General features: G+C 32.6%; 1 protein-coding gene across 3 annotated transcripts; it reads left to right on the forward strand.

Moving 5' to 3' along the window:
• The first annotated feature begins 44 nt into the window (after positions 1-44).
• On the forward strand, positions 45-9,535 carry LOC117680803 (uncharacterized). Of its 3 annotated transcripts, XM_034443514.2 has the most exons (6): positions 45-769; positions 3,084-4,210; positions 5,561-5,693; positions 6,565-6,704; positions 7,424-7,598; positions 7,744-9,535. In XM_034443514.2, exons 1-6 carry the CDS (start codon positions 439-441, stop codon positions 8,007-8,009), a joined length of 2,172 nt encoding a protein of 723 aa, XP_034299405.1. In that variant the 5' UTR covers positions 45-438; the 3' UTR covers positions 8,010-9,535. The 3 variants fall into 3 exon arrangements, with proteins under 3 accessions (XP_034299405.1, XP_034299406.1, XP_065934567.1); XM_034443515.2 differs by lacking the exon at positions 7,424-7,598 and having other exon boundaries at positions 7,744-7,973; XM_066078495.1 differs by lacking the exons at positions 6,565-6,704; positions 7,424-7,598.
• Positions 9,536-12,033: the final 2,498 nt, after the last annotated feature.

The following is a 12,033-nucleotide window of genomic DNA, read 5'->3' on the forward strand; positions in this document are numbered from 1 at the left end:
TTTTCAAGATTTGTTACGAAAACAAATTAACAGTTACTTATGGAACGCCTCAACTGCCTTATGTGAATAAACTTCATTATATGATTATACTTTACCATTACATGATGGTACTTTAACATTACATGATGGTACTTCAACATTACATGATGGTACTTTAACATTACATGATGGTACTTCAACATTACATGATGGTACTTTAACATTACACGATGGTACTTCAACATTACATGCTGATACTTCAACATTACATGCTGATACTTCAACATTACATGCTGATACTTCAACATTACATGATGGTACTTCAACATTACATGCTGATACTTCAACATTACACGATGATACTTCTTCATTATATGATGATTCTTCATTATGTGGTGGTTCTAAAAATAGATCTACATCGGGATCGTAATGTACTGAAACCCAGATCCAACATCCACGATGTCGATGAAACAGATATTAGAAGAATTAAAAATGGGATATGCAATTAAACGATTTGAAGAGGAAAGAATCGATGTAGATAACTTTTTAAGTGTAACAGATTTACAATTAATCAACTTAGTAATAATTACGATCGGGGATAGAATCCGACTTACAGAGAGGGTAAAAAGAAACGCAAGAAGTTCCGTTCTGGAAAGCGCGGACGATTTTGTGGCAACAGATTCAAATCCAATCGCCTCTATTTTGTCTCACCAAAGAAAAATGCTTTTTGGAAACAAGAAGTCCAAAAGACGCCACAGTTTCCCCGTAAATCATGACCCCGAAAAATTAGGTATCTAATTTGAGTTTTCTCAAATGAGTAGCACAATCCGGACTGATGAAAAACGTTTTGTTTTAGGCCTACAATAAAATCTCAGCAAATACAAAATATGATGTAATTAAAATTTGTGTAGAACAATTTAGCATTTTATACAAAGTCAGCAAACACTCGGTTTTTAGTTTTGAAAACCACGAACCAGTCTGGGTTTTGCTACCCAATTTAATTCTCTCTCTCTCTCTCTCTCTCTCTCTCTCTCTCTCTCTCTCTCTCTCTCTCTCTCTCTCTTTATCTATCAATGTTTAACTTTATGTTGGTAATGGAAAATGACATGTATTTTTAGATGCATGGCTAAAGAAATATGTTGCAAAAGTTTTTGTGAATCACAAAGCATAAATAAATTTAGAACATGAATATAGTTATTAGATCATGTAGATTTTAAACTAAAGTCTCCTTTCAGAATTTTCAAAATGACATGATATAATGAATGGTCACCATGACAATGGTGTCTAGTTTTGGTTTGACATGGTGTTTATACTGAAAATTAGACAAATTATTCAATTAGGGACTTTTCTAATACAACCATATTTATCATGTTTATAGTGACATATATTGAACATGTTGAAGAGACATTCGCTTAAAATGTTATACACTTAATTAGGTCTTTTCGATTTTTTTGTTGCTGGATCGATTCCATAAAGTACATCACATGTACACTGTATGTAGTGTTTTTTTCACTTTTGGCTGATTGAGAACAACAGCGATTTTAAATTACATGTGTTCTGCTGGAATTTTAAATAAAATCTCTTTTTTAATTCTGAGTATGAGCACACCCAATATAAACAGATATTTTCAATTACACTATGCAATGAACTCTATTTTCAATTATATTCATGCTATTTTGTTTGAAGTTATCAATGCTCAGAATATTAACTTTTAATATACACACAGTTCTTTATATTCATATATCTTGATGCAGGTTTCCAAGATTTATTACAAATCAGTTGTTAGAGACACCATTATATATAATATCAGTACCTATATTTAGTAAGGGACCAGGCAAAATTTATCACAATGATGGGACCGGTACAAACAAGCATGGAACAATGACTTTTTCATAAAATAAAAAAAGGATGGGACAAAAACTTTTTTTAGTGTAAGTGCCCATGGGACAACCCCTTGTTATCCAAAACTGTCCCTTACTACCTTTAGCTTACTTCTAACTACTAACATCTCTGAAAAGATATCTTGTCTTAAAATTAGAAAGCTTATGCAATTCTGAGAAAGAGTATGCCTCATATTGCCAATTCCATTGAGGTTTAAGAAAAGTATTGCCATTTAAGTGAACCCACCATTTCCATTTTTCTCTATTTAACACAGATCCATAGGACTCTCCTTCAGTAAAACATCTTTACTTAATCTTTAAGAGGTCATTTGTTGTCTAGCCTCCTTTAATAAGGAACATTATTCAATACTTATACATACATCTACATGATAATATCATGATAAAAGCATCACATTACTTAGAAATACGCTTACATGTATACTCTTCTCCTGTCTTTTGATTTTCATAAAAAGCATTAGTTTGAAATATTTTACCTAATACATGTATTATCATATGAAACTTTTTTTAATTTCCTTGAGTCATTTCTCTGACACACATATTTGAAATAATCATCACCGATGTTAAGAATTGCTCTTTTTTTGGTAATTGGATGATTTGTAGCATTTTTTAAACTTCAAACACACCAGGAAACCTGGAAACGAATAAGAATTTCATAAAAAATATTCAAATTCTACATGTGTTTCTACATTTTTGCTTTTGATGCATATATATATATATATATATATATATATAAATAATTGTTTACATTGTACTTTTTGTAATTTTTGTTGCAACAATCTCATGAATATGAAGATGTATATCCACGGGAGTGTGGGACAGTAACTTTTTGTTAAGCCTAAAGGCATGGGACACATATATTTTTTTTTTAGTGAAAGCCATGGGACATGTAAATCTTTTTAATGAATATTTTTTTTGTACCAGTCCCATCACTGTGATAAATTTTGCCTGGTCCCTAACAAGCACTTTTTGTTCAAACATTGAAGGGTGTAGGGGTTGAAGAAATAATTGGAAAAGATGCTATACCTCTTTAATAGCACTTATCTTTTCATGTGACTTTTAAAAAAAAAAAAGCGCTCATCTTTTATACTGGTGTGTTATAAAAATAATGTGTTCTGCATATGTTGGTCTTAGTAATTTGTGTGTGTGTGCTAAAAATAAAATAAATTGTATTGTTTCATACTATAGATAATCTTAACTTTTCAGATATCCCAAAACGCCGTAAAGTGACAAGAACTTGGACAATGACTGTTGTTTGTTTGGCAGATAAAGAGTCTTCAAGGGTGCCATCATCTGCAGAGAAAGAAATTCTGTTTAAAGCAGGCCTAGGTACCCGCAAAATACAGTTTTTAACATCTGACACCGAGGCTGATGTTTTAAAGACTATAACTTCAGACAGATCAACAGAAAATGGTCAGACTATTGGATTTCCTCAGCTTAATAACTGTGGTGGGTTTGAACTGCTCAAATGCACCCAAAACAGCAGAGAACTCTCTCTAATTGATTGTGAGTGGTCGGTTTCTCAACTTAAAACATATTTAGGGAGTCAAACCAAGATTTATATACGACCAGTCCAAACAAGTCTCAGTACAACACCAATTGATAATAATTTTCAAATCAAGACAGAAGAAATTTGCAAGTTTTGCAACAAGGGCTTTTCTATTAGAAATCTGAGACAGCATGTTAAAACCTGCAAGGACAAGCCAAAAACAATAGAGGTATGCGAGAGTGATAGTGATGATCTACCAGATCCTGCTTTAAATGATCATGGTGGCCTTTGGAGTTTTTTAAGTGATGCAAATATAGAGTTTTTGCCTGCAGCAGTGGATGCAGTAGATCCACTTGGTGATGCAGTACCAATAAATGCTTCAACTTCAGTTACAGATGTGATTGATGAAGTATCCCAAACTGAAGGGAATAGCAATTATAATGAACATGCATCTAGTTCTTCTAGTAATGTTTATGTCCATACTGGGGAAGAAATAAATTCCAGCTCTGACAGCACTACAAGTTCCACACAGAATGTTACAGTCTCTCCTACTATGTATCAAAAGGCAGAAACTGTATGTTTGATAGACAGTGTCATATCTAGTGCAATTGATCACTGCCTTTCTGAGAACATTACTGATCCAGTGGAAATCCTAAGACATATGCAAAAAGTTATAGTGACTGGAAGAAGTTTGGAACTCGACGATTTATTAAATTGTGATTCAGGAGACACCTCTTTCATCATGGTGGATCGAGGAAATATTTTGGAGACAGCATTTGATGAAATTAAAAGCATAACAGACAAAGATCTTAGAAAAACATTGGAAGTTAACTTCTACAATGAGGTATTTTCCAAAGCCTATCTTCTTATTTAAAGGATTAATCATTTAAGATAATGTCTGCTCTTTCATGTACATGCATGTTACCTATTTACCAGTTATTAGTCCCATACTGGTTTCACTGGTGGGGACTATAGCTTTCCTCTGTGAATACATAACGGACTTGGCAAATTTACATGAGATAAAAAAAAGAATATTAATTATTTTACCCACTAATTTTGATATTTAATTTGAATAATTTTGATATCTTGAGTGTTTAGTTGAATTTCCTCTGTTCTTTTATCTCTTACATGTCAAATATTATCATTAAACTAAGCTGTGGAAAATCCAAAAGAATATGTTACATGCAGTTAGAGTAAAATTTAGTTTGTTTTCAATCTAGAGTAGAATATATAGTTTGAATTTCTTTTGTTCTTTTATCTCTAATTACAGTATAATAACATCTCGTTTAGTTCTTAAATAGTTGTATGGTTGAAAGTTTTCATAAAATAAAACAATCCGATAGGAGACCTGTACGGTGTATTTCTTATGCAATACTCTCAGAAGGCTTGTTTATAATCTAACATGCATGTCAATAGAGTTTACCACTAGCTGGTTACAGAATTTCAACTGATTACCATAAATTCCTTGTATATATATGATATAAATTTATAGAAATTATGTTATCATGCAACATGATATGTAATTTGAGTGTTTTATTTGTGGTTTTTGGGAGTTGATTTTTAATCAACTCTCCTATGCAGTCACTCGGACAAACCAAAAGTGAAACAGTGTTTGGACCTCAGCACAAATCATTGCTCCTGACAAGACTTAGTTCTTGAAAATAATTGATGAATTCGATGTAATGTATGCTAAAGCATTGTTTTTCAAGGAAACTTATTTACAAATACCTTAAAAATTTTAAATGGTAAGAACAATTTAGATATTTTTTGTAGTCGTATGTATTCCTACGCCAGAGTTCAATATAGTCTCGTTCAACTCGACGCTCGGCTGTCTCCGTAAACCCTTGTCGGAGAATTTACGGTGTCAGCCGAGCGTTTGGTTGAACGAGACTAGAGTTCAATATTGCTTGGATCCATACAATTTTCAAGAAATATTTTTACCAGTGATACATAGTTTGATTGAATTAATTTTATCTTTAAATATTATTTAACATGATTCATGTGGAGGTTTCTCGACATTCTAGTCGAAAAAGTTCTAAAATTCATATTATAAAAATATGCGTAATTCAAATTAGAAACTACGTATACATGTACTTGTCATGCAAAATAACATATCATTGATTTTAAAATAAATAAACATCGACAAAATCAACTCCCGTCAGTTCTTCAGTACTTTGATTTAAAATTATTTCAGTGTGCTTCAGATCAAGGGGGGCCACGTAAAGAATTTTTTCGTCTAGTGCTCAGTGCTGTCAAGGAAAAGTATTTTGACAAAGGTTTGAGAGAACACCTGGCAAAAGATTATGTGACGGTTGGAAAAATTATGGGTAAGTTTAACTATTGCTATGACTGTAGAATTTACACTGCAACTGAGTTGATTTATTTTTAACTACTTGTAGTACAGTTTGCTGGGTTAAATGTTGTTTGCTGATTACTAGATTCAGGGATGTGGATTGTGCTTTCTGTTGTAATTTTGTTCTGTAAAAATGTTCTCCTTATGAAACAAATAGCATATTACATCCCAATTTTACCTTAAAACAGAATCAGTAGAAAAAGTATCCAAAAGTGGCTTTTTGTGAGATGAAGCAAGTGTCTTTAAAGTAAATCCACCCTCCTGTGACGTCATACATTTTACATAAACCATGAATTCATTAAAATTCTTGCAAGTAGATTTGTAATTTCTATGTTATCATAGGTACACATCAAAAACTCAAATCATTGTTTACTTGGAGATATTTAATAAGCGTTTTTCATCCTTATATTCGACATAATTCAACAATGACAAAGGGAAATAACTCTTTTCTACTTTTCTCTAAGTGATATATCTAAATGCTATGATTTTTCTAATGTAAACAATATTTTCTTTTTTTTAAATTAATTTTAGTTTTCTGGCATAGTAAGCAATAAAATTTAGATAGACAAACAAGTATCCATCCACTTATATTTAATTTTTAAACAAAAAAAGTGTGATTTTCAAATGATAATTTCAGCCTTTGGTTTTTATTACCTTACATCTTAAATAGTACGGATACATATATATTTTATTTATTTTTTGATGAAATTCAAGTCCAATAAGTTAAAAAAAAGTTAAGTTTTTAACTTTGAACCCATGATATTATAGGTACGAGGTTACCTTAAGATTGCTCAGTCTGTCAAAAATAGTACACGTACAAAGTGAGAATTCGTTTCTTTCTCTAGCTTTAAGTATCCTGCAAAATGGACCAATGCCAAGCTTTTTAAATGAGGATATTCGAAATGACCTGTTTTCTGGGAAAGATTCAAGTTCATTGTGCATAAAAAATCTAAGGACTGGATTGGATGTTTTGGGAGTAGTCAAGGTAAAAATAAAAGCAGCTCTGACATCATTGAAGGAACCATTTTACTATTAACATTCACTATTACATAGACAGATGCATATTGTAATAGAAAAAAATTTGGGTTTTTTTTTAGCTCACCTGAGGGGAAGGCTCAAATGGCAAAGCTAAATATATGATATAACTATTAAATCATCTGTTTATAAAAGGGGCTTATATAAGAACATCAATATAAAATTTTGAAAATCTTTTAATACAGGATCTTTTTTACTCATGCATTGTTACAATATTTTGGATATGACTTTATAAAGCTTATGTCTAGTGTTGCTCAGGCGAGCATTGTGGCACATGGGCCTCTTGTTTGCTATTTATGCAGGTTAATACATTGTGAAAATTGGGTACTTAGCATTGTTTTTGAAAAGGTGAGGGGTACGACTCTTCCAAAAAAATTTGAAATGGGGGGGGGGGGGGGGGTAGGTAACATCAATTTCATCAATTTCACTGTTTATTTCCTTCCTTTCCGGGGGGGGGGGGGGGGGCAACTCCTTGTCAATTTACTTCTTTATTTGTGGATGTAAGAAAAAAATGTTTTCTGTGAGAAAAAGTACGGGGGAGGGGGAGCAGGCCTTAGTCCCTCCCCTCCCTTGATATTAAACTGATGTGTAATTGATGACTATTAGTACATTGTACTGATTTCAGACACACTCTGACTCAGAACAGTTTCTTTTTTGTCATCCACATAGGTTGGAAGCATTTTACCAATGTTTGTACACCTTCTTAATCCCAGGACAACTTGTCTTACATTGAAAGCTGTTACACAGCTACTAAAACCCCATTTTTCAGAAGAGGGTTCAAATGACAGAAAGTATGAAAATAGTGTATATTCAGCATTCTTAAGATACATGCGATCAGCAGCAAGTAAGTAAATTCATGAACTCATATTTGACAAGACAGCTCTGTTAGATTTGTACATGTATGTACTAAATTGATATATCTAGTTTTAAAATCAGCTTTTGTACTCTATAGGTTTGATTCAATCTTTTTTAAATATTAAAACTTATAGGTGGAAGAAGAGGAGATGTTTCACTTCAGCACATACTCCAGTTTGTTACAGGAGCATCTGAAGAGCCCATCCTTGGATTTTGCCACCCTCCCTCCATAGAGTTTGTAAAACCTCGTGATGACACACGCTTTATACCAACAGCAAATACATGCATCAATTCTCTGAAGTTACCACGAGGGACCTTAGAAATCAAATTGCCGGCAGATGAAGAGCTATTTTCTCTGTATGATTATGCCTTTTTAAATACATTTTATGGGCTTATTTGAGTTCCCTTGTAAATGTGTGTTTCTGTTTCTTCAAAGGTTAGTTTGATGTTGATATGAAGGGTTACTTATTAAGGGTTACATTGTTGTATACCCCCATACTAAATTTAAGGTATGGTCCTGTTGTGTCAAGAAGAAGGATTATCTTGGATTTGTCAGTATTCTGAGTTTTGCTTTTTAATTATTTTATGTATGGTAGATACACTATGGGACACTCTTAAGCAAGATTTTTAGTTGGTGTTTCTCACAAGTTAACAGAGATACATGTACCTGTATATGATGATTCACTTTGGTCTTAGTCTTTTAAGTCACCTGAGTGACTCAATTGGTTTTCGTCCATTGTCATGGATTAAGAATTGAACATTTTTAACTTCTTCTTGAAAACTATGTGGCCAATTTTTTTCAAGGGGGGTAAGAGAAAGGTAAATTGTAAACTTCATTGGCATTTTTGCAAGATTTCAGGTAGGGAGAGGGGGGGTATTACCATGTTTTAGATAATATTTACTCCAGAATAAAGCTAATTGGTTGCACAGAGAGAGAGAGAGAGAGAGAGAGAGAGAGAGAGAGAGATATGAGAATTCTTGCCAGGTGTTGTGTATTAGCTGAGGTACTCAGGTGACTGTTAGGACCTGTTGGTCTGTTGATATTAGATTTTGGGGAAGACATACCATGTACCTTGTTTTTTAAACTTTCAGTTTTAAGAAAGCAAAATGGTTTTTTATGCTTTTCTTTTTGGATCTGAGAAAAAAAAATCATCAGCACACTCTATTCAACTATCTTTTATTCAAAAGAGTCAAAAAGACTGCTTTATGGCCCAGGTTTACGATGTTGTACAGTAGTTTTTCCTCCTCTTGGCTTGCAATTTTTGTGAAGATTATTTTGATAATATTACTTGTAAATTACTCTTTTTTAACTTTTATCCACACCTATGATGTATGATGCTCCAACTTTCACGATTTATTGTAGTTTTTTTACATGATGAGTCATTTTTGAAAGGTAAAGTAATGGAAAATCTTTTTTTTAAATTTACAATTAGGGGTCTATAACTCTATTGTTCATACTATACATAGAAGGAATGTCCCGTGATTTGTACTGCAAATTCATTGTTTACAAAACATGTTTATAGAGTAGTACATGTATATAACAGCCTTGCAAGGGTACAATTTTCACTGGGACAGATGTTGTTTAATTTGATTTGTTGAATTTCCTGATAAAATTTGCCAATATGAAACATGATTAAAAGAATCAGAGGCAGTGTGTTTTACATTTCAGACAATTTTGTTAAAATATATATTATAATTTTTTTCTGAATCAGATTGATTGTATAAAATAGAATTGATTAAATATTTAAATTAGGATTATAGAAGTCAAAATTAGTATGAATCAATAAAGGTAATATTTTTAATATTTTTGAAAACTGCTAAGTAGTTACTGGTATCAAAAACTGTTTCCTTTTTGTATAATTCATGCATCAAAATTGCAAGTTTTAGTAGAAAAAAAATTATTTGATAATAAATGTTGCAAGTCTTGACAGTTTTACTTCTTTATACCTCCTTCTATGATAAAGAGGAGCATCTTGGTATGTACCTGTTGGTTCATATCTAAAGTGTTGTGCTTTCAACATCCAAGTACTATTGTTTTTTAAAGAAATGTAGTATAATGAAAAAAAGAGTTGGTCTTTTATATTTCTGTGGTCACAAACTACTTCATCCATTATTGCAAAAAAATATAATAATACATAATCTGCTAATGCGATATATGATTTTTTCTGCAATGTCGCCACCCTCATATCCCGCATGAATCACAAAAGAAAGCATTTTATATTGTTTAAAGATAACCTGCTCTGTATTTTCGAATAAAAAAGAAATGGAGTAGATTGTCACCTTTTGGTTTATTATGATTAAAATGGGAAATTTCTAGAATCTATTTATAATTTCTAAACACTTTAAATAGTCGTCAATTCCGAAATTTCTGTTATTTCTTCTTAAGTCTACAGTTAAGGCAACTCTACAGTCTTCAGTAAGCATTTGTGAAACTGGTTCAAATACTGGTCTGTCACCGTATTCAACATCAGTGTGATCAACGTAACCTTCAACACCATAATCTTGTAAATCATTCCTGTCGAGGGGAATGCCAACAGGATTTTGAATTTGTCCACTCATCCATAATTGAATTGGGGAAGCTTTCACTGTGCGGATTCTATGACGTGACCACGCCCGAGCCCAAAATTGAAGTCTTCTGTTTATTTCATCCATGTAAATGTAGTGCAGTGCAGCTAAATTTTTTACATTCAAGGCATCTAGAATTCCTTGGTCTTCCATAAAATAGAATAAATTATAAAAGAAACATAACACGCCTTCGAAAACGTCCCTCCAAAGTCTCTCTATTCTTTGATTATGCGTACTTTTTCCAGTTATCATGCTTCCGTCACCCCGTTCTAATAGCATGTAGTCTGCGACTGATACATTTTCCAGTCCTTTGTCTGACCGGACCCTCATAGGGAGTCCATAAGTGTCCACACCGAGCAAAAAACAATCTAATACCGTTCTAGATGTGTTGTTGTCAACACACTTCAAATACGTAACCAGTCTACTGAAACCGTCAATACCACCGATTACAACAAACCTCCAACGTACCAGTTTATGGTTTGAATCTATGTGCCATAGGTGGTTTGGACCTTGAACATTATAAATGCGCCTATGAAGTCGGCCTATTTTTCTTGATTGAACTCCTTCTTTATCAATTCGATGAATACAGTCTCTGAGTCTCCATCTCTGAATTCGAATATTTTTTGAAAGCAACATTTGTCTCAGCATATTTTCACCACAAAGAGGAAATTTGTTTAATATTTTACCAACTTGTTCATCGAGGTCGTTTTCATTAATTTCTGAAAAATCGCTTTTACTCAATCCAAAGAGCGCCATTCTGCGATAAATAGTCCTCTCGGATACCAATAACAGTGTTGCAATATCAGAAATTTCAAAGTTATTTTCAAGCAAATTCTCTATTGTTGATTTTGGAATGTCAAACATAGGTTGTCCTACATTACCCTGAATCCTATTCGGTGGAAATCGTCCAAACTTTACACACTCAATTCTGATTTTCATCATCTCCGCTCTATTTGAAATGCCAACGGCTTCGAATTCTTGAACAGACAGCTTACAAACAATATCCGGCGTTATTTTTTCTTTTTCAAAATGTTCATAAGCATGTTGCAATCCAAGTTTTTCCAATACTTGCAACATTATAGGCCTCTGGAGTAGGTTTGAAGATCTTTCAGTGTAAATGTTTAATGAAAATCAACTGACAAAAACACAGTTAATCACCATCATATTAAGAGAAAGTATCAATATATTATGAAATATCATCATGTAATGTTGAAGTATCAGCATGTAATGTTGAAGTATCAGCATGTAATGTTAAAGTATCAGCATGTAATGTTAAAGTACCATCATGTAATGTTGAAGTATCAGCATGTAATGTTGAAGTATCAGCATGTAATGTTGAAGTATCAGCATGTAATGTTGAAGTATCAGCATGTAATGTTGAAGTACCAGCATGTAATGTCGAAGTACCAGCATGTAATGTTGAAGTATCAGCATGTAATGTTGAAGTATCAGCATGTAATGTTGAAGTACCATCATGTAATGTTAAAGTACCATCATGTAATGGTAAAGTACTATCATGTAATGTTGAAGTACCATCACGTAATGTTAAAGTACCATCATGTAATGGTAAAGTATAATCATATAATGAAGTTTATTCACATAAGGCAGTTGAGGCGTTCCATAGTTACTAGTGTTTGTTATATTCAATATTGCTTTAAATATTCAACCCTGAATTCAGAGGAAAATACGACATAACGTTAAATAAAAGACAAAGAAGAAAGACCTCTGTATCTTGTTACAAAAATTGATGAATAACTTTGTTTTTTTGTTGACAATTTAGGGGATTAGAAATATCTTGTACTAACGCACTAAACGAAATAAAAAATAAAAAAAAATCAAATTGAAAATTTTAGGAAAAA

This window comes from Magallana gigas, chromosome 3, assembly GCF_963853765.1.
Source record: "Magallana gigas chromosome 3, xbMagGiga1.1, whole genome shotgun sequence".
Taxonomy (NCBI): Eukaryota; Metazoa; Mollusca; class Bivalvia; order Ostreida; family Ostreidae; genus Magallana; species Magallana gigas.

Bases quoted from the DNA above. Each gene is read 5' to 3' on its own strand.
- LOC117680803 (XM_034443514.2), top strand. From the start codon at position 439: ATGTCGATGAAACAGATATTAGAAGAATTAAAAATGGGATATGCAATT. The intron at 5,694-6,564 runs GTAAGTTTAACT...TTCTTTCTCTAG, and splicing joins GACGGTTGGAAAAATTATGG to CTTTAAGTATCCTGCAAAAT. The intron at 6,705-7,423 runs GTAAAAATAAAA...TCATCCACATAG, and splicing joins ATGTTTTGGGAGTAGTCAAG to GTTGGAAGCATTTTACCAAT.